At 38.8% G+C, this 23952-nt stretch overlaps 1 protein-coding gene across 2 annotated transcripts in view; it reads right to left on the bottom strand.

The window, feature by feature from the left end:
- Window positions 1–5828: 5828 nt before the first annotated feature.
- Window positions 5829–23952, bottom strand: part of ZRANB3 (zinc finger RANBP2-type containing 3) — a 128781-nt gene continuing 110657 nt past the window's right edge. For both annotated transcript variants that reach the window (XM_077830450.1, XM_077830449.1), the window contains exons 16-21: window positions 22911–23012; window positions 20729–20871; window positions 17424–17570; window positions 15718–16120; window positions 12777–12908; window positions 5829–7122 (exon numbers count right to left, since the gene is read on the bottom strand). In XM_077830450.1, the coding sequence (XP_077686576.1) occupies window positions 7024–7122; window positions 12777–12908; window positions 15718–16120; window positions 17424–17570; window positions 20729–20871; window positions 22911–23012 (1026 nt within the window). In that variant the 3' untranslated portion in view covers window positions 5829–7023. The remainder of the gene's footprint in view (window positions 7123–12776; window positions 12909–15717; window positions 16121–17423; window positions 17571–20728; window positions 20872–22910; window positions 23013–23952) is intronic.

Here is a 23952-nt window from a genome sequence, read left to right on the forward strand (position 1 = left end):
AATGTTCTTCAGGTATTCGTTGATGCCGTGAGCAGAGAGATTGGACGAGGAGAGAAAAGGGTTGTGTGAAAGTCATGGTCTCTCATTTTTGTACCTTCCTCTCTTTGAGGATTATCGCCCCTCACCGGGGTGTGGATGAACAGTCCCTGGTGTACATGAGATTTGAATGGTCTCTGGGATGAAATGTAAATTTCTTGTTTACACCTTCCCCCCCTACTGCTGAATGGACCGTTAAGCAGGTAATGACCCCATAGCACCTTGCTGGCATGTTAATATGTCTATCTCTGAGAAATTGGTTTGTAGGCATTACCCAGAACTAGAACATATTTCAGTAACAATCATATAGAAAAATCTCATAATTTTACATGGCAGTGTTGTTACACACACTTCAACGGGATAATAATATTCAGCAGATTATGAGTTTTCAAATGATACCTCAAAAGGCATGCTTTGTACAAAATGTATCATAAACATATAAAAGTGATTAACAGGATGTCACAACATGTCACTGCTCTACTTCATCACCAGACTGACCCAGCCCAAAGGCTCATTTTAAACAGTAGATTTTCTAACTCAACATTGCATTTAGCATACAACCTCTCCTTCCCCACCTCATCCCTTATTTAAAATAGTTTAGCAGCCTCAGAAAATTGTTCCTATAACTAAGATGCGCAGTTATCTGTTAGTCACAATTCAATATATTTTTCAAAATTAGTACAGAGAACAAAAAACGCACCAGCATGAATTTGCTGGCAGAGTCATCAATTACAATTATTTGCTACGTTCCAACAATGTTGATTTCAGAAGAAAAAATAGCCAGAGATAGTAACTATAAAATGACTTATGTCTTCAGCAACCTTAACCTGCCACTAGGAAAGAGGATGTGTTTCCCCTCGAGTTGCTGACAGTAGCACTAAATCTTCACAAGAAGATTTTCTTTTATCACTTGTTGCCTCCCCAACAGTTAAAAACAAACAATACCTTGCATTTCTTGTTATAGAACTGCCTAAGCCACACATGGGTGAGTCAAAATAGGTTCCACTAATTGTCTTATGCTTTGGCTTGTTTAGGAAAAGTGGTTGAATTTAAGTCTGGTTTAGCTAGTAACCAACCTAAATGCAACCACTTTTCCTAGTTTGGCAATCATTTTAGTGTCTGCACCTGATTATTGAATGCAGCTCTATTTAATGAGCTGGCATACAAGTAGGCCACAAACGCACTCATACCTTGTAAACACTTCCCAGGGATACGAAAACGATATCCAGGGTCTCTGCGATGCACCAAATGAAGTCCTGCAACACCTTGAAGTCACCCACTCAGACTGATGTAGAAGGGTTCACTGCTTCATCAGGGGAGGATGGAGAGATTGCATTAGAGACTAGTATTTTTTACCCTTTGCAGGTGATATCCTCCTTCCTCAGTTTCCTCTTCTTGCTTCTACAGTATTTGAGTCTACATTACTTGGCCTAATCTGTGTCTCTTGTGGGGGGATCCAGCTCTGGAGACAGTAGGTGATGCAGACCTTTTAGAGCAGGGATGGGCAAACTTTTTGGCCCAAGGGCCACATCGGGGTGCAAAACTGTATGGAGCTCACAGGGCCTGCCAGCAGCCCCGACCCTGAACTCATGCCACATGGATGAGCTGGCAGCTCTGCCCCTGCCCCTGCTGCGCTGGATGGCAGGGCAGCCCGGCCACACCCCTCCACACTGGGCAGCTGGGAACCCGGGGGATGGCTTTTAGCACACAGCTGAGCTGGGCCGCAGCTGTGTGCTAACTGGGCCGCATGCGGCCTGTGGGTGGAGAACTGCTGGCTTAGAGAAAGATCCAAACATAGAGCATTGCTCTGAAGTATGTCCCTACTCCTACAGAGTAGGCAGTGGAAGCGCCTGTCATTAACAGATGGACAGGGCTTGAATTCTAGAGATTTAGCTTCTGCCATAGTGCTATTGCCCCTTTACAAAGAGGAAGGGGATTGGGTCTAGCCCAAATGAAAATATCTAAGCAAAACTTTTTTTCAGGTTTTTATTAGCTAACGGGCAATAACTAAGGCTAAGATTTAGTCATGGGTATTTTTAGTAAAAGTAATGGACAGATCACAGGGCAATAAGCAAAAATTCACGGCCCTGTGACCCGTCCATGACTTGTATTATAAAGCCCTGACTAAATCTAGGGTGTTCTGGGGGCGCCACTAGCTCTGGGAGGGTGTATGGGGGCCTCCGGGGCACCTGCTGGTGCTCGTGGGAGGGCTCTGGAGAGCCTGCTGGTGCTTGGGGGGTTGCTCCAGGGCACCCGCTGGTGCCCTGGGATGCCTGCTGATACTTTGGAGGAGGGGACTCCAGGGAGCCTGTTGTTGCTGAGGTGGGTGGCCCAGAACCACTGCTGCCACTGCTGGATGCGGGGGGGGGGCAGCCTGGGACGACCACTGTTGCTGGGGGTGTCAGTGGGGCTGGCCTCAGGGCCGCCCGAGCTGCTCTGGCAGCCCTGGGGTCAGGTACACCAGCAGGCTGCAGAAGTCACGGAGGTCCTGGAAAGTCACGGAATCCGTGACCTCTGTGACAGACTTGCAGCCTAAGCACTAGCTACTTAACTATAACAACTAACTACTAATTAGCTAACACTTGCCAGTGCGCGGAGAAGATGGACACTGCAGGGGCTCTTTTTTTGCTGCCACTGTGGTAAGAAAGAATTGAGGGATGGTTGGGCCTGCTCATCCCTTTATGCTCTGGGAAGGGGTGTGTGAAAGCACATGTAGGGCACAGGCGTGCCTGCAACTGACAATGCTGGCCAAAAGAATCAAATCTTATGGGGTACATGCCTGGGGTCCATGCTCATCGAGAGTGGAATCCATGCAAACAATCACTAGAAGAAGCATATTGTTACATCATCATCAAAATATAATGGACGAAGGGAATAAGTAAGAGCAGCTGAACTTGCAAAAAATATATCCTGTTTTCATGCAAATATCTTAGTTCAGAGTTTCTCAAATGTGGCCACCAGCAGATTTTTTTGAGGTCATGACAGCCTCCAAAACGCCCCAACAATCGCTGAGATGTTAAGTATTAAAGTTACCTTAAAAACCCCATAAATCATAATGTATACTCATTCCCTTCTAAATATTATGGTATGGTACAGTGCAGGCAGAGCTGAACTACATAGGTGTGGTATTCTTTCAAGTCACAAAGCGTATTCATTGGTTAATCACTATGTTTACATCTCATGCCACTATAGCTCCGTAAGCAGCTACTGGCCAACGTCATCATCAGCAAGATCACTACGTGGTGTTTGGGTAGGTTGACACTGTTCATGGCAGAAAGTGAAAGAGTTAAAAATGCAAACGGATATCAGAAAAGTTTTTCAAAATATCAGTGCCAGAAAAGGACCTTGTATATGATACAGAGATGGTCTCAGAAGAGCCACATGCTGCTAAGAAAAGCAGAACATGGAAGGAAGAAAAACAAACATTTCAGGACCAGTGTGAAACGCAGCTGCTTGTGTTTCTGACGCCATCTGATTCAATTTCCGAGCAAGTTGCAGTGTGCGCTTTTTGTAAGAAAGAAATTAATCAAATTAAAATTTATGCAATGCAACGTCATTATAGCACTCATGCAGGGAAAGTTGAACAGAATGACCATGGTGAGTTTCACAGACGCAAGCTGTTAAATGATTAAAAAAACGAGCTCAAAAGACAACAGTGAGGGCTCAGAGATTTTTTTTAATAAAGTGGATTAGATAAGGGTGGCTACTTTTAAAGTTGCACTACTTTTAGGGAAAGCAAGAAAACCATTCAGCGACAGAGAACTCGAAGAAAAGTGTTCTGGCCGTACAACCAGAAAATACGCGTCAGAGATATACTACTGAGCAACAACATGTGACAGAGGAGCACAAGCGATCTGCTGAATTTTCTAGAAAAAGAAATAGCTAAAAAAAAGTCAGAGTGAGCCCTTTCTACAACCTTTGCTCCTATGATAGCCTTGTCACAAGGAATCCCAAGGTAATTGTATGCGTTCGCATTTTTGACTGTGATTGCCATTGTTTGTCTGAAGGTGTTTTATATCAGGTGAGTCTCAGTGATTGGCCAACTGGCAAACCCATTTTTGAATGTGTTCAGGCAAGAATGGAATAGTGCCGTGTTAGCTTTGACAGTCTGTGCGGCTTGACAGCTGATGGGGCAGTGGCTCTGCAAGGCGCAAAAATAGGGAAACTGAACTCAGAAACGTTTTGTTTCACGGTTTAGCCCACCAAGAAGTACTTGCCAGCAAGGCTGCAATGAAAAGTATGGATGAGATTGAATCTGTAGTGAAAAAGTACATCAATGCCTGCAGTGTCAATAAGGGGAGATTTGCAACTCGGTGCAAAATGGGCTGAGAGACACATAACGTGCTTCTGAATTACAACCTGGTCTGCTGGCTTAGTTTTAATGACAGAGGCTGTTTGAGCTGCGGGAAGAGCTTGTTGAGGCTTTGAACACAGTTTTACCAGAACTATCCCAAAAGCTACAAAATCCAGAAGTACATGATTTTTTTGCTATTTTTGAAAGAGCTTTTACCAAAGCTTGCTTCCTTGAACTGGAGTTTCAGAAACCTCACCTAATGATATTTGACAGAACTGAAGTAATTAATACATTCAGAATGACTATCACTGACATCATCCAGCACCTACAGGAGGAACAGGACTCTACAGTTTTTTTATCAGCTTAGTCAGTTTCTCAGCTGTCAAGATGAGAATGTGCAGTGAAAGGTCAGCTTAGCTGTAACTGAATACCTGAGTATCCTCTTGGAGGCTCTTGAAAATTGTTTCAGGAAAACTTTTTCCATCAGTACACCTTTGTGACCGACCCACTCAGCAATTCTGGTTCACCTTTTTTGGCTGCAAACAAACTAACTGCCTAGCAAGACAGATCAACTTCCTTTGACACTCTCAAGTACCTCATGCTGCAAATGCGCAATGATGCAAGAATGCAAACATATTTCAGTCAGTCCAGTGTTACAGTACTGGAGGTCTGGAGTAATGTATACCTGTTTGAGGACACCGACAAGCAGAGTTGCTTTTCTTTTCTTGTCCTTGTTTTCTACTATTGTGCTGTGTGAGAGGGCATTTGGTGAACTGCATTTTCTGAAAGAACACATACTGAAACTGCTCACTGATGCTAACCTGGAAACTTCCCTTCTAGTTTCACAGAAGACCTGGGATTCTTCAGACTTTCCATTCAAAGAGCTCCTGAACTTTTGCACATAGTCTGATCCAACCCAGAACTTTACTAAAGTACAATGTAAGAGGATTCTGTTTGTTGTCACTATCATCATTATTATTACTGAATTGGATTGATTTTTTTGCCTACACTTATGTAAGAGAGAAATTTTGGACATATTTGGAGATATGTTTTTAATTATTATTTGGACTTTTATTATGAAAAAGGATTTCTAAATTTAGTTCAGAATTGTACAGACATTGTTTCTCTTGTGTTTAGGTTCAGTAAAGAATATAGACAACTGTACATTATTTTTATTAATTAGTCTTCAAAAAATCCTACATAAATAAATTACAATGATTTGGACATGTGTATGTGCATATGAATTTGTTTTTTTCTACATTTAATTAAGTATTTTAGGAAAAAATCATCAGAGCGGCCACCAGCAAGAGTTGGTAGCCACCAAAAAATGTGTTGTGACAACCCCTGAAGTTAATAAAAAACCCACAGAAATAATTTTTTTTATATTATAAAAGTAATTTTTAAAAAGTTTTCTGAGAGGCATCAAGGATACTTTACCAGCTAATTTTACTTGCTTAAAGAGAAAACAACTAAGAAGAAGTGATTAACCAGTATGTGAAATACCCTGCTGCCATAGTGAGCTAACTTTGGATGTTACCCTTCCAAATTCAAGTAACAAGACTGTGATCACAGTGAGAGGAAGAGATACATGGCTGTCAGCATGAGCTATGCAAATGAGAATATGTTCTGGAGGTACTGAGAACGCAAGTTTTATTTTATCTAATACAACACAAGCTCCTATAGGAAATACAGTGTTCTCTGTCACATGTGTGTTCAATTCAGCTTCAGGTTCAGTTGGATTCAGTCATATTTTGAAACATTGACCATCTAATGTACTATGCAGCCCATGAAAAGAGCAGTCAGTACATTTGTTTTGAAAAATGAAATAGAAATGCAGTTAGCATAGGAAATAACCTTCAAATAATTCTGACAATTAAACTGTTGCCACTTCTCTTTTATTCTATCTGAAATGTAGCCAAAATAATTGCTGAAAATAAACCCAATCCAAACTCAATTCCCGAACAATGACACACACAGTTATCAGTCTAGGTATTCATATGTCAGCTATCACTTTAGTATCAGAACATCTCCCAAGTACTGAAAAATAGAAATAGAAAAATAAAAAACTAAAAACCTTCGTCCCTTACTTCATTTAGGGTACATTTGCCTATTTCTGTATGTTAAAAACAATTTTAATGTTGGAACCAAAGATACCAAATAATTATTTAAGCAAAGACATCTTTACTGTAAGATGTTTGCCCCTAGTATGTCAGAACAATGCAAGGACAATAAAAATTCCAGTAAAGCCTCACCAGTTTCTGACAGGTGGAGTTACAAATAATCTAATTTGGAAACAGAAATAAAGTAGAACAAAATAGGTCCTATAACATATACTGAAACAACATTAAGTTTCTGACTTATGACAACAAAACCCAGGATATAGAGTTTTAAAGCTACTGATCCATCTAGTGAAGAAACTGTCATGGTACATGATGACAATATGATGTTGTGTTGTTCTGACACCCCAGAAATACTGAAACAATTATAAAATAGAATGGTCACTTCTTTCCCTAACCTTGGTTTTAACTGAGTAAGATTTATCAGAAGTTACTCTATTAAAAGAATTAGACTGTAAAGATTCAGAATTCTGCATCAATGCCCAACCAAAACCCATGCACATACATGATAGTTCTGAAATACTAAACAAAACACATTTGCATTTCACATCAGTAGTATATGATGCTATATCCTACTCACATCTTTACAAAAAATTTTGTGATATCAGATCCATATTTTGAAGCTAAAGAATGTCTTTTCATCTGACTTCTTTCCTTGGCTTGTTTAGCAGTTCTCTGAAAAGAAAGATGTGTCTGTGTATATTAAAAATTACTTCGCAACAGTATTCTACATTTGAGTTTACCTTGATTGTTAAAGAATTGGGGTCTCATGTTAGATCAAACGTGTTGTACTACTTATCACATTATCTAAAATATAGATGCTTGTAACAGGGTGACAACTTCCAAGTTCTTGTTGAACTAAAGTCTTCCAATTTGGCACACTCATTTCTTTATGAAGTACTGAGTACAGGAGAGAGATCAAATTTGAACATTGATTTTTCTATTAGATATTACAAGAAGAACATCAGTCTTACTTATTGGAGTAAAACTCTTCATGTGTTTTTTTAAAACTAGAATCTTGAAGTCTGATATACTTGTTGATTGATTACAGAAAAAAAAAAACATATTTGGGCTTTGCTATTTCTACTATAAGTCACCAAAATGTCAGTCTATTTATAAAAGTGTTACATTAATTTCTTCTGCAAGGCGCTCATATGGTAGAATGAGGCAACCAATTTGGAGAAATGATGATAATTTAAATTCACAAGTTCTATTTAAGGGATTTTAGACAGCTAACTGTTGAAGGTGACTATTGAAGTATGTTGCAGGCCCTGATGTTCATAACCCTGTCCACCAGAAGGGTGCATTGCCGTCAACTAGTACTTAATATTTAGCAGTCAGGTAGCACTGTACATCGATGCTGTGCAAATAAATGTTCTTATAGGGAGTTTTGTGAGGACTGATAACATGTATTATTTCTTTCCCAACATGGATAAACAGACATAGGACAAATGGCTAGCACCAAGTCACACGGCAAGTCAGTGGGAGAGCCAGGATTAGAACACCATAATATATGGCTCCAAGGGGGATTAGAGAATCACTTTACATACATCTTATGTTTTTAAAGTGGATCTATGCCTGTATCTTACTTTTTATTCATAGTTCACCTGCATTAGTGGAAGAGACTCATTTACCTTAAAAGGCAGCATCTTTTAAAGCTTTTTCTAAAATTACTACCATTTGATGGTTATTTACTTACCTGTGCAAAATAAGTTTGATAGTCCTAGTCCAATTCTTAGTATACAAGTGTCTACATTAAAAACACCACTGCAATTGGCAGTAACAAACATCCTTATTGTCTTTCTCAGCAGTGGTGCCAAAAATGAAACAGGTTGCTTTGAAGTTTACTAACATTACATTATTACATGATCCTTTCATCCCCACTGATACTCTCCTCCCTTCAGGTTAGGTAGAACTGAGATACGTTAACAACACAGCATGCAGAAGCTTCCAATGGTGTTATTCATTCTGTACACAAACAATGAGAAATATCCTATCTGGTAATTTTCTGCTAGCAGCTTCTCTCCTCGTTCATAACAAATGGATAATGTCTTTCATTGGTGGACTTTGCAGGTAGTCCAGTGTTGTTGCTGGAGGCTCGAGGACTAAGCTCAACTCTTCAGTTCAAGTCACCAGCAGAGTTCTTCCAAAATTTTAGCCACACTTCAGCAACTGATTATTAGCACTAGGGCAACAACTTGCAGTGATATCAACTAACTTTAAGGTAATTATATGCTTAAGTCTCTTTTCAGAGAATTTTTTCAATTTGTTACAAACTGTATTGCAGTAATTTATCAATCAGGGTGGGCTGAATGAGGAGAGAAGTTGTATCAGAAAGAAAATGATCAGGTAAGAAATTTCTCATTCTGTTACAGAGCTTCTCTCCTCGTTCAAAATAACTGGGAATTAGTGAGCAGTGAATCACAGACTTACAGAGAGGAAGGATAAGCAGAATTATTATTATTACTGGAGAACAACAGGCAGAAATAGACATACTCCCCATTACAAGAGCTTTGTAATTTAAGGAATTATTTCGGAACCAACCCACTAGCACTTTCCTACCAAAGGATGCCTCTGTAGAAGACTGGAAATTCTGTTGCAATCTTCTTAGGATGGGGGTTCACACACTTTCTTCCTATGATACCACAAAGGACCTTGTAGAGGAAGCCTTGATTCCCTCACTCCATGGTTTCCCAGATGCCTAGCATGCTAACTGGTGCAGGATTTTCACATCTTGCTTGCAGCATCTTTGAGGTTCTAAGGCCTTGGCATTTTGTATAGGATGAGATGAACAGGGAACAACTGGTGTGTGGACTTTATATGTTGGAGATTCTGAAATCTGTATGGTATCCTCACTCTTATGGCCTATGAGATCTTTTGGAAGGAAGTCCCCATCTGAAAAGGTGACTGTTTTTTTCACTCGGGGTTAACTTAAGGGGGAAGTTAAGTTTTAGGAACTTAAGGTAGAGAGCGGTTGATGAAGTTGTGTGGGACATTCAGACTTTCTGTGCCTCTGGTGTGGATACAGGCTGCCTAACAAACTCTCCTAATACTTTAATGTGGAGCCAACTCATGGAGAGGAAGAGAGACATAAAGAAACCACTTCTCGCCTTTCAGATTCTTGGAAGACCGAGAGTCTGTGACTGAAAGCCAGACAGGCACAATTCCCATTACACTTGCCCGAGAAAGGGCTTCACAGAAATCACAGGTATCTCATCCCAGATATGCTGAACACATGTGTCTCTTACAGTAATCATGATACAGAGCACTGTTAGATCCCCTGTATAAGTGGAGCGCCCAAGCAAACACACACTCATTGGTAGGAAGTCAAAGGAGAAATAATTTAAATCTGTATTTTTGTGTCATTGCTCACTAATAATACAGATTAATTCCTCATGAATGAATACGTGCTTTTGTCCTTTTGGGACCTGGAGCCTCTGGAGTTTGCAAGACTTGGCCCCGAGCAGGCTGTGAGGGGTCCTGGTCTCCCTGGAAATCTTCATGTTCCTGGTCATGCCTTCCATGGTGGAGTTACAGCTTTGGGTAGGGAGTGTGGCCCGAGCATGCCAGTCTGACTCAAAGCCCCTTGTCCTGCCAGAGCAAGGGCTGATGGCTTATGGCAGTAGAGCAGAGCTTGCTTTCTCAAACATGTAACCCTGGCAAAGGAAAGGTCAGTGGCTTGCAGCAGCAGGGAACAACTCACCCTCTGAGGCTCCTGAAAAACTGCCTATAAACTCCTCAGACTTGGCTTGATGTTTGTAGGGCTTCTTTGCTGTCATAGTGGTGGTGGGGAGGGCAAAGGAGCTCACTAGAGGTACCGTTCCAGACAAACCCGTTTGTTAGAGACTCGGTTAGAGACTCAGTGGATTCCACAAGCTCAGGAGAATGAGCTGAAATGAAGTTGCTGTTCCATACAAATGAATAAAAATTCAAGTTATAAAACAAAATGGTCAGGAGAAACTGAACTACCAGCTTGTTCCGCTGCTGGAGGAAGAAATTTTGGTGACCTGAGCTGAAGGGCAGGGCTTAATCTTGGAGCTTCCAGCAACAACAACACTGGACCATCTCTGAATTCAATAGATGTGAGGTATTACCCATTAGTGACAAATGAAGAGAGAAGCAGTGCAGCAGAAAGAATTTCAGCTTCAGTCTCCACTGGTAAAAACCTAGCAACAACTTTCACATGCACTGAATGTACCATGTATATGCTGCTGCTGTACAACCCAGCACTGCACAACCTTGGAGCATGTATGCTGACTATAGTGGCACAGTCCGTTCCCAAACCCAAACTGGGAATTTTTGTAATGCTTTCTTTTTACAATTTATTTTACACTTAATACTGGGGAAAGTCTGTTACCCCTAAAGGAAGTCTGCATAGTCCAACCTGTTCAAATGTGGTTGCAAGATCACTTGCAGAGTACCTGCTGGTGTGACACCTTGAGTATATACCAGCAACCTCTAGGAAGCTGCACTTCAAGAAGCTACTAAAGGAGTGAAAAAGACAACTTAAATTAACATGATAACTATACTGAAATCCACCCATACCTCTTTATTGGGGGAAATCAGTGTCTAGCACTGAGGATATAGTATTTCAGGTGTAATATTTTTATTTTTGCAGATTATTGTTTGTAGTACCAGGAACCCTAGTAATGGACCACGACCCCACTGTGCTAGTCACTGTACACACATATTTTACTTTCTAAAGAACAGGATAACCAAATTATTTATTATTTTGACTATTCATAGCACATAGGTCTTTAGCACATAGTATTTTTTGTCCAACTTTTACAATCTTAATAGCATTATTTGCAAAGAAAACAAAAAAGAAAACTCCTAACCTTTGGATAAAAATTGGGGTTTTTATTGTGTTCCTGAAAACTTAAATTTACTACTCCCAACAGAGAGTGTATCTAAGGCTACCACTATAAATCAAACTAAGTAAGGGTTACTAATTATGATTACTACTGTTGATTATTATTGCCTTTGACAGTTCATTTTACTTATATTTGTAAAGAACAATGAAACTTGTTTCATTCAGTCTATTTAGTGACCTGATCCTGTCATATTTTCCAATGTACTATGTTCACTGGTTGCAAGGTCAGCTAAGTTACAGGTTACACAGAAACAGGAAATGTGGGTTGATGCTTTAAGGGGAGGTGATGAGAGGGCCAGGAACACCTCTGTACATCTTACATAACATCATCTGACTTCAGTGGGGCTCTACACAGGCACAAGGATGCACCCACCCAGATACAACTGTAGGATAATGTCCTTAGATGGAAGGCCCACTGATAGCTTTTTATTTTAAATTAGTCAAAAAAGATAGGAAAAAATAAATTGTAAGTGTACATAACTGAAATTAACTGCATTAACTGATATTTAAATGAGCTCTGCCTTATATACTTCCCAAGTTTAAACTCTGCAAGACTGCAGAAAGTATGACTGTAACTAGCTGCACGATAGAGATAAAAAAATCTTTTATTTTAACGGTCATAAGTGTAAAATAATCAGGATGCTGTAAAATCCTAGTGCCTAAAATTACAAATATTACTTTCTAATCTATTTGTGCTGTTTGGCCCGGAACTCCTCCTCTGTTGAGAGCTAGCATGAATATAAATAGTAGCATAGCCATGGTAGCACGGACCGTGGCAGTGGAGGCATAGCTTAGCCATGCCAAGTGCAAACTCATTTGTAACTGGTGTGTCTGTACTTGGCATGGCTAAGCCATTGCCACTCCCTGTGCTACTGTGGTTACACTACTATTTATACTGGCATCAGCTCAATGAGAGCTAGTGCAAGCACATATACGAGAGCAGGGGAATCATACTCCTCGCTCGCAGTGCAGACATAGCCTGAATTATCACTTACGCCTAAAGTATCCTATTAAGTCCTCCTCAAGAGGTAAAGAAAGAAGCAGCTTCTACTGTACCCGTTATGGAGAACTTATATAAAGTAATGCTTTCAGTAGTTTTATATCAAGAAGTTTCAACAAACAGGATTTGAACCCATTGCACATCATATCAGGGGATCAGGTGGGACTATATTATAGCATATATGTAGTGCTTATACACTTGAGCCGATATTCTGAACAGCAATTAGCAATTTTGGGAGCACAACTGAGACATTTATAAAAAAAGACTGGTTTTCAGCAAATGCTGAGCACCCAATCCTCAGAAAATCAGGCCCCTTTAAAGTGTATCAAGTTTGGTGACCAAGAAGTCGTCGAGTTATTTTTGAAAATTATGGCTGTAGAATTTTTCATTGACACTTCCATAAATTATCTATTTACTTAAACATACAGGGGATTATGAGTTCTGATTTATACTGACCTCCTTATGACAAACTGTACACAGAGTCTGAAGATTTTCCAGAGAGCACTGTCCTCCTCCGCTATAAACTGGTTTGATATGATCCACCTGCCAGAACTGGCCTTCTGCTGGGTTTGTTATAATTTCATTTAACTGTAGTAAACAAAGGACATAGCATCAGAAGTTATAGCATTAAACAGTCAACTCTGAACAGACGAAACTGTGTCATACATTCTTCAATCATGTTTATACAGGCAACCAGGAGTTATATTTTTAGAAAGCTTATTTTCACCAAATGCACAGTAGTTTGATACATTAGAGCAAGTGCTAAAATGCAGGACCCAAGAGGAATATCCTAATGCATCTGTGTTCATTTACAGAATTATAAAAACGAAAACTGAGAAAAGATGCAGAACAGAAATTAAGATTTTTGTTTCTGAATGACACAAGCAATATGTCCTTAATGTCTATTATTTTATTAATGGCAGGTGTCAGTACTAAAAACAAATGTCAGAGTAAGAAAAAGTGATGCACCTTCAATCTTGTCACTTACAAAATAAAAAAGTCAAAATACCATCATAAACTTGGCAATTCACAAATAAGCAGATATTGACTGTGACTGTTTAATGTTTCTACTATATTTAGATATAAAGTTTCAGTTTTGTTGATGGGTCTTCTAGTGAAGAGCACAGTGAAACATTATAACCCCAAGAAAGCTTTCAAAAAGGCTAAGAACTATTGTAATTTAAACATAACGTGGAGGTGAACAGTAAACAACATAGTAGTGTTTGTATAAAGGATGTAAAGAAAAGAGACTCCTTGGTCTTTGTGGTTTGAACTCACTTATTTTACTATTTATATCTTAAAATGCTGATGGCTAATGCCAAATGTTACTATTTGTTTCTAAGTTTTTCATAAGTTTGAATGGGCACTGGTAGGGTTCACCACATATAAACTTTGATCTCTGAAGTGGTGTTTATTCAGTAGGTGCCAAATGGCACTATTCCCTCCGAATCAATGCAGAAGCAATGACCCATCATGAAAATGGAGGAAGGCTGTTATTATAAGTGTATTTTGAGGAGATGCAGAAATGACATCCCATTGCCATTAAGACTTTAATGAACATTTTGAAATAATAGGAGACATCTGAACTAGTGTCTTGGCCAAGGTCCAGTAGGGTTCAACTATACCTAATCTTTTGTTGCTTTAATTGGATGTGGCATTCTTCACTTCCTGTCATAAACTAACTGTGCGTTGCTGCTGTTGCCATGTTGTAAGCTAAAAATAGCTGCATTTCAGTGGTGAATGAAGCTCTCTTTATTATATAACTAGATGACACATGTAATGCAATGCTCTGCTTTTTAAAACACACCTAGTTTTTCTTTACTGTTAAGCAGTTCTAATCGGACAGATACTGTACTTGCATCTAAAGAATGTTGATTTATTTTCAGTTTGTAAATATATTTTTCGTATAAGAGTTATTTGTTAAGTGGCAGCCAATCAAAATGAACACAGATTATTTTACTGAAAATAAATATATGTGTTAAACTTCTAAATCTAGATGGAAGAATAATCATTATTTCAGCAGTTCATGGTAAGTCATTTGTTTTTAATGCTACAATTTCCATTTTAGTCTACAAATTAATAAAAGTTATGAAATTATTTTAAAGAGGTAAAACAATAATATTTCTGCTGTATTTAAAACCTTATATTCTTTGTAGGAAAATCTGATGCCCAAAGTTTTGTCAGTTGGTGCTCAAAGCTTCTCAGGCTACAGGGCTTTTGGAGCGTCACATACAGAGCTTTGAGTCACAACCTGAGGAAGCTGGAGTGTAGGTTAGAGCTTACTCATCAGGCATGTTCTGTTTTAAACAGATGAGATGTGACTATTTGACTGACTCTACTGCTATACTACCCAGCTAATTCCTCTCTCCAGCTCTTTAGTCTTTAGCCCTGAGTTCTCATCCTGTGCATGTATGCAAGTTACATTTTGAAAAAAAGAGCAAATTCCCACACAAAACAACTTAGCTTAGAGTTAAGAATGCTCACATGTACTTCCTCACAAGGCAAAGATTCAAAAGGAAAATATAAGTTAAAGCAAAATTCACAGCTAACAACAGCAGTCTCTAAGCATTAGCCCACTACCATCATGATAATCTACACCAGTGGTTCTCCAACTATGGGATGGGCCTCCCAAGAGAGGCGTGGGAATGTGTCAAATACAGTACAGTTCTGTATTAAATAAACAACTAAAGAAATAAAGGGAAGGGAAAGTTTAAAAAAAAGATGTGACAAAGTAAGGAAATTGTTTCTGTGCTTGTTTCATTTAAATTAAGATGGTTAAAAGCACCATTTTTCTTCTGTATAATAAAGTTTCAAAGCTCTATTAAGTCAATGTTCAGTTGTAAACTTTTGAAAGAATAACCAAAATGTTCATAACTCTGAGGTTCTACTGTATTAACGAACTGAAACACTAAGTTAAAGAATTTTTTTGTATGCTAGAAGTAATAACCAGTAAACTCTTACATCTTACTGCATTAGTTATTAAATGGAATTTAAAAGTATCTACCTATCTTAGGGTTTTTAGAATATCACTCATTACTGTACTACAGCACCTTTCATGTAAAATCTATAGCAACAGTCAAGTCCCTAGTGGACTTCATGGAATCATCTGGTACTTCTCCCTTTTTGGGATAAAAATTCTGCTTGGGGTAGGGTTTTTTGTTTTTAGGACCTTTTTTTTTTTTTTTTAAACTATTACCTCTTTTTTTGTTGCTGTGAGGGATGATGGGGTAGAAGTGTCCACCTCAAGTAGTTCATTTGTTGTACATTTTTCTACTCTGTTGATTGATAAACATTTGTTTTCAGCCATTTACCTTTTAAAATGACTTAAGGAGCATAACCACCACCTGCCACAGAAATACATTGATTTACGTTACTGCTTAAATACCATTGCCATTACCTGTCCTAATGGAAGCTGAGACATCCAAGAACTCTCCAGAAGATTCTTACGTTGATTCTTAGGTGCATTTTTGATGCTAAGGTAGAGCTCCTGGGCATTGAGATTGCAAAGCTGACAAACACCATGTTCGACTTCAAATACTTTACTCCTCAGGTAACTCTGACTAGAGCGAATTAAGAAGTCTTCCTGGCATTTAAGAGAACAAAATCGTGTTTCCCAAGCAATAGATTTGCAATGTTGGTCGAGATGAACTGTTGGTTGTTGGCAGCTAAGACAAAGTGGATTTCCTTTATCATCTACAGCCTGTAAATATCCTTTGTATATGGCAGGATCTTCAACAACTTCAGCCTGAACTGAATCTGCATTAAGAACAGGGGAATCTTTCCCGTCTTTTAAAAGTAACCTGTGATAAGGACAAGAAGCAATTATTTAATAAGACTGGACTTCATCAGGGTCATTATACAATACTTATATACTCAATATCAACTATTAAGTTTCTTTTATCATGAAAAAGTACAACTCCAATGAAAACTCATGCTGCTTTGGTTGGTCACTGCACAATGCAAACATCCCACTTGAATTAAATTTTTTATGACCAGAATTCTAAAAGGCCACACTTTTTTTTGCATATGCAAACTTGGTAAACACCCATTTGTACATTAAATTATTATACTCATACATATTTAATTATTAGCTGGAGTTTCCCAGTCTTCCAGTGGAAATGCGAGTTTACACATGCATAAAAAAGGTGCATTCTTAACATGTATATACAGAAAAAAGAAGGCTATAAAATTTTACCCTTCAAGTCTATAATAGAAAGTAAGTTGTAAAAGGGGATTAAATTCTTTTGAGGAAAAATTGTGAGAACTTCCTGTTTGTTTAGATATCTTTCATGGCTATCTTGTAAATATCTTGACTTAATCAAGGTTCTATATCCTCTATTTTCTCCTGAAGTAGAGAAGTGGCTGACAGAGAAAAAGCAGGCATAGAGGTCCTTTCCAGATAGTTTTAGACACTCTCTCCCCCACATCTATTACATTTTAAATAAATTAGGAGTTTGTGTGTGTCTATACTTCCAGCTGGGATCCGACTCCAAGCTCAAGGAGACATACATACCTGTCTTAGATCTGACTGAGCTAGCATGCTAAAAATAGTGGTAGCTGAGACAGCACGGGCAGCAGGAAGGGCTAGCTGCCCTGAGTACATACCCACCTGAGGTGCTAGGCACATCATCAGGGCTGCAAGCCCTTCCTGCTACTCTTGCTGCCTCAGCTACCACTATTTTTAGCGTGCTAGCTCAATCAGAACTAATACTAGTATGTCTCCTTGAGATGCGAATCACACCCCTAGCTCAAAGTGCAGACATACTCTTTGTGTCTCTGTTTGCTGTGAACCTCACAGGCTTGTTTGTGTGTAAGCTCTCCATTTCCGTGATCAAACAATTTTTTTCTTCTTTCCTATTAGGAAACACAGTTGTCCACTGACAAATGTGCTCGCTAACACACATAACATAAATCATTATAGGAAATAAGGTTTAGTTCATCAGCACAAGGTAAATGCCTTTGATCTTAAGCAATGCATCATATTAACATAAGCCCTTGTACCCTATAATTTCATTACATAAAGTAAAAATAATTTGGGGAAAAACTAGTTTAATTACTGCATTCTGGCTATTTTGTCTTTTTTATTGACATTAACAAACTTACTTTGTGGAATGGCCATCTGTTTTTCCAGCAGAAGTACCTTCGTTTTTCAAGTAAAACGCAGCTTTCTTTGTGACCAAGCATACGCTGCCCCCACTGCTGTTAGCTTTGCTGAGTGAGGCTACAGCAACATCCTCTTTTGTCACATATCTGGAATTATTACAAGATGTTTCAGTATTCTTTTTTCTCCTGAACTGTACTGCAGACAACTGAATACTTCTCTAAAGAACATTCATGTCACTCGCAGCAATACTGATGTAGAAAATCCCATCCAAATATTTTTTACTTCGTAAACCTGGCATGAGTAGCGTTTGGAAAATGTATTTTACTCGTTCAGTTTTTCCACATTAGGTAAGATTTCTTTTAAAAAAAAAAATAGCCACCTCTCTGTTGTGCTGCCAACAGATAATGAGTTATTTTCCATGACAAGTAATTATAAAAAGTGATACAAAAACAATGGAAAGCTTGTTTCACTTGAGTGAAACATCACTGATATTCCAGGGTTTTTTGTTTTTATTTGTTCTGTAAAAGGTACTATTTGGTAGAGAATATGAGAAGTGCTGAAGCCATGAAAGAGTTCTGGCAAAATTAGTTTATCTTCGAATTTGCTCAATTTCCTTTGTATTTTTTATTCTAAGATCATCCCTATTCTTCTAAATTAAGCTCTGTTAAAATTCAATAGCCCCCCATGCTTTGGTCACTCTTAAGATATAATTATTGATCAACCTAACTAGCTAATGGTCGGGGCAAGGCATTAGGCAAGCATACACTTCTGGGCCCCTCTAATGGCCAGCCAGGAGATGCTTCTGTGGTAGGGATGCATTTAAATTAACCCTGTCCTGGCCAGCACAGCTGCACTAGTAATCTGTTCACCCAAGCAAGTCCACCTCTCGCAGCATGGATGTTGCTTAATTAACCATCTTCTATTCAGGTCAGTCAGTGACTGGCTTCTGCTGCATGGACACTGCCCTATTAGCCATCTCATGTCTGCCCCTGCACAGCTCCCTGCCACCCCTCTCTTGGCTGGCTCCCTGTACTTTTAGCAGGTCTCGAGACTGTTGCTGAATGAGTCTTGCAGGCAAAGTGGAGAGGACATGGGCTGCTGAAAGCAGGGTGAGGTCAGGCAGGCACATGGAGGTTGGGGGAATCCTGATGCAGGAGCAGCACTAGCCACCCCACTGCCCACTCAGGTTTGGCTTGGCTGCCCCTCTCTCAGAAGCGGGGAGGCGCAGAGGTCAGCCGGGCCAAATCTGAATGAGTGGCATTGCAACCTGGTGCATGGGGTTGCAGTGCTGCTCAGGCTGGGCTTTAGACATGTGCCTAGTTTGCCTGTGCTTTAATATGGCCCTGTTTATGCTAATACCCAATCACATTAATCCCCACTCACCATCTCTATACATCAATAAATGCCATCCTGGTTATTCTAAAACAGTGAAGAATTCCTTTTAGAGTCCTCTTTTACATGTTATATAATGAAACAATCCTGTGCCAGGTTAAAAAATACAACACTCTACTTATTACTACTATTTGCTGATTTATACTTGTTTTGCAAGCCTGAAATTACAAACTGCTCTAAATACTTACAGGAATTCCTACTGACCATCACAATACAGCCAATCCTGCTGGTGGAGGGGGGAGGATTTAGCAGTAGATCAAGAGAAGACAACAAGTTTTAGATATATGTTGTAGAACAATGTTGCTGAGAGAGCCCGGATGTATGTATGAGAAAAGTTTAATTACAACACTTAGGTTATGAGCCCCATGACAATGTTATCAGAGACTGAGGCTATGTCCACACTGCAATCAGAGGTGTAATTTGCAGTTCATGTGGACATACTGGCTCTAGCTTTAATCTAGATAGCTTGCTAAAAACAGATATGTGGATGTGGCAACACGCGCTTCACCACGGGCTAGCAATGTGAGTAGATACCATGACAGGTCGGGTGGACTTGTACAATCTGTGCCACTGCATCCTCACCGCTATTTTTAGTGAGATGAAAAAGCTAGTGCTGGCACGTTTACGTGAGCTGCAAATGATACCTCTGGTTAAAGTGTATATGAAGCCCAAGAAAGGAGGCAAAGGAGAGGTAAATTTCGATTCTACCACTGACTGAGCACCTGACACATAAGGAAAGAAAGCAATAATAAATACTGAAAAAACCTAGCATTCGAGGAGGATAGGAAATCAACTAAGGAAGAGGTGAGGCTGAGAAAGTGTAGAAGGAGATTCTGCATTGTGAAATAAATATAAGTAATAATTTATTCCTGCTTCTAACCTGAAGAAACAAGATGATGTATTTTGGACTTACTGAAATCGGGACTACTGGGACCAAGAGACAATAAAGGAGGGATTTACAAGAGGGAAGACGAGAGATGAAGGCACAAATATTATTTTGTTGAAATGTTAAATGAGGACAGAAGGAGATGAAAAAAATGGAGGAGGGGAATAGTTCCTTTGGGCAGAGAGACATTCCCTTCTAGCAGGAAATGAAAAATTTTAAAGAGCCCAGACTACAGTTTTACAGTGGATTCTTTGATTTGACCTACTGCCAAATAGAAAAAGAAAAGTTAGGTAACATATGAAGAGTTTTCAGCTGATTTGGTTACTGTTAGGTACCTTTTCATATGGCCCTTCAAGAAGAAATGCTATGTCTACAAGGAACAAGACTGAAAGCAAGAAAGGCATAAAACCAACTCCTTCTACAAAACCCTGGCTTATGTCAACAACAAAATAAAAACCAACCAATCAACTAAAAAAAATAAAAATAAAAAATACTATTATTCACACATTGCCAAAACACTAACATAAGTAAATAAATAAATACTTGAGGATAGAAACTTGTCTCCCAGCATATTTTGTATCATCTAAACAGACTGTAATCTCTTCAGTAGAATAGCTATGCCTTCTGATGTGCCTTTTAAAGCTCTAAGCACACAGCTGGTGCTTAAATAAATAATAATAATAATAATACAAATGAGATGTGGAAGCCAATAGATGGTATTTTAATAATATGAATGAAAGATTTTTCTCAGGAATCTCTAGCAGTTTCTGGATGTTTAAAGCTGCAGAAACCTTCAGAGACAGAATATGTGCTGAACTGGACTCACAGTGATAGAGAATCAGGCAATATGTTCTGTTCTAACAGATTTGCACAAATGCACACAAAATGCCTAATTTATTCCTATAAGACAAGTTATCACTAAATGTTCAGTTTATTATCTCAACATGATTCCACTGAACGTTACATAAAAAAGCCTTGGACTTCCTGCATACAAAAGAGGAAGGAATGAAAAGTAAAAACACATACCTTTTGGTGCTGCTCAGCCTGGCCTGCTGTTTAGAAATCTCTTCTGCAGCAAGAATAGGGCTACAAAAAGTGTGGCCGCTTTTTCTGATAATTTTTTGCTTCATGGCCGTTAGACTACTCCATTCTCTCACAAACCTCAGAATCTGGCAGAGAGAAGGTCAAGTGGTCAACAGCACAAGTATTAAACAAAAATCTTTAATTAAACTGAAATGTTTTAGATTATTATATTTAAAATTATTTTGTCAACTGGAAAAAAGTTTGCTTGCTTTAAGATGTTCTTTTCTGGGATGTAATCATTTCTCATGTGAGCTTCAAAGGTTCTGCTGAAACTTTAAGATTTGGGCCTGATCTAAACTAATATTTGCCTATATAGCTATGTCAGTTAGGAGGGAGGTTGGGGGAAAGAGAGGAAAAAAAAAATCACACACTTAATCAATGTAGCTATGCTGGCAAAGCCCACATATAGACACAGATGTGCTGGCACAAAATTCTTTTGCTGATATAGGTTATTTTGTTTAGGGAACAGGTTTTAACTGCTTTTGCCAATATAACTGCATCTCCACTACAAGGGTTTCCTGGTATAGCTATACTGGCAAACTCTTCCTAGGGTAGCATAAAAATATAGACAAATGTTTGAACACGGACGACTCTGTTCAGCCTTTCTTATTCAAGCAAAACTTCCATAGCTCTCAATAGGAATTGTGGCTCAGTAAAGCGAGCTGAATAAAGTCTGTAATCAGGTTCACAGATACAACTCATGTCTCACTTAAAAAAACCCCAGCAGTGCTAGATCTGTGATGCAGATTGCCTAGTTTCAGTACTAGAGGTGAATGGCATAACTATAAACAAGTTGAAAGAGCATTTTGTACTAAACCATGAGCTGGTTATGCTATGCGAAAAAACATCCACTTTGGGGACTAGATTATTCCAGGTGTGACTTAAGCCTTATGCAGAAACAGTCCTTCAGAACCGAAAAAGTAAGCTATCATAATGATTTCCCTTTCCTCCTAATTTCCTTCCCTCATCCTTATTTTTGTGAATAAATGAAAATGAGTACATCAGGATTTCTCTCCCACTGAGCTGGAGCAGCATGGAAAAAGGCAATGAAATTGGACATTTCAGTAGAGATGTGAATCAATGTATTTTTTTTATTTATTTTGTTAACATTTTACAGAATGTGTCTCCCTCAGTTCATACTCAGATGATGAAGGAGCAGAAGAGGACAGGAGAAGAAGGGTCTAGCACTAGAAACACATTCCCCTCCAGAACCTGAAACTGAATCCAGGATTCTTGAGTTTCAACACTCCTCTACTGTCTAGTGAATAGCTCTGAAAAGCACTGACAAAATGTCTCTCTCTTCCTTCCCAATAGCTGATCCACATGGATAATAGAGCCTTCTACTGCTACCAGTTACACAGTTAGCTCAATTGGTTGAGGTCTGTGCTGTAGATTTAAAGGTCCCAGCATTGTGATAAACCAGGAGGGAATCAATAGGATTAAACATGATAAAATTTGTTATTTTTAATTTGCCTTTTTAAGAAGATAGGAAATTGTATTAAAAAACCTAGCTTAAAAAAATTAAGGTTCCAATGTTGCAGAGCAAACTTAATACTGGCATTTTCTAAATTCTGAGGACTTGACTTTGAACCTAAAAGTTCTAATGTCATGTTTTGGATATAATCTTCATTATAGAGATAGAATTCATGGAGACTACAAGTCTCAGCATGTCATGCTCCACATTGATTTGAACACTCTTGCTGAGAGAGGAGGGTGACCATAGAGCACACTGAGAACTCTGCGGCCTACACACATCACAAGTGTGACGCAGTCAAGCATATTTTCTCGACTCACAGTATGCCACTCTTAAAACATAACCTTTATGATATGTAATTTTGATAACTTATGAACATCACTTACTAATCCTGTAAATGAGAAACTAATTGATGTGATGATGATTCTATCTACAGAAATGGTAACAGGAGGCGTGATAATTTGCCAAAGTAACAGAATGCACATTTATTATTCATATCCACATTTATAAAATCTGGCTGCATTGAGGAAATGTAATCAACAACTGAAACTTGAAGCAGGGTAACAAAATAGTCTCCATTTATAAAAATTAAAGAGGTCCAAATTAAACATTATGTTATTTTCATAGTAACATTTTAAAGATTGTTCTTACCAATGAACGATTTTGTTTTTGCTGAAAACTATCTGGTAAATCCTCCCAATTATCCAATTTTATATCCAATGGAATAAAATTACAGTTCAGTGATTTTCCATCCTGGAGATGCAATACAGACAATTTAGTTAAACCCACTAAATCCCGAAGGAATCCAAGTCTTTTAATTTTGTTTACAGTTGTAATGTAATACAATATAGAAAAAGTACCGATTTTTTTCAGTGGCTACCCAAACAATCTTGTTTCCTAATATTAGAAGAAATTCAAAAGGTATTTGCACGGTGGATGTAAAACCATAGTAAGACTACCAATTCAGGAAATCTGATTCATAGTACTGCATTATACTGCAACTAAAGAGGATTGCAATTTTACCTGTAAGCATCAATTTCACCTATATATATCATCTTTGAATAGATCTGAAGCACCAACTTCACTAAATTAAACAACATAGAGAGCTATTAACTCAACTAGAAAAGGAGTACTTGTGGCACCTTAGAGACTAACCAATTTATTTGAGCATAAGCTTTCGTGAGCTACAGCTCACTTCATCGGATGCATACTGTGGAAACTGCAGAAGACATTATATACACAGAGACCATGAAACAATACCTCCTCCCACCCCACTCTCCTGCTGGTAATAGCTTATCTATAGTGATCACTCTCCTTACAATGTGTATGATAATCAAGTTGGGCCATTTCCAGCACAAATCCAGGTTTTCTCACCCTCCGCCCCCCATAAACTCACTCTCCTGCTGGTAACAGCTTATCCAAAGTGACCACTCTCCTTACAATGTGTATGATAATCAAGTTGGGCCATTTCCAGCACAAATCCAGGTTTTCTCACCCCCCCCCTCCCAAAACACACACACACAAACTCACTCTCCTGCTGGTAATAGCTTATCCAAAGTGACCACTCTCCCTACAATGTGCACGATAATCCCACCTCAACCTCAGCCTGGTCCAGTCCACACAAGAGATCCACTTCCTGGACACTACAGTGCTAACAAACAATGGTCACATAAACACCACCCTATACCGGAAA

The sequence above is a fragment of the Eretmochelys imbricata genome, chromosome 11, assembly GCF_965152235.1.
Source record: "Eretmochelys imbricata isolate rEreImb1 chromosome 11, rEreImb1.hap1, whole genome shotgun sequence".
NCBI classification, from domain to species: domain Eukaryota; kingdom Metazoa; phylum Chordata; order Testudines; family Cheloniidae; genus Eretmochelys; species Eretmochelys imbricata.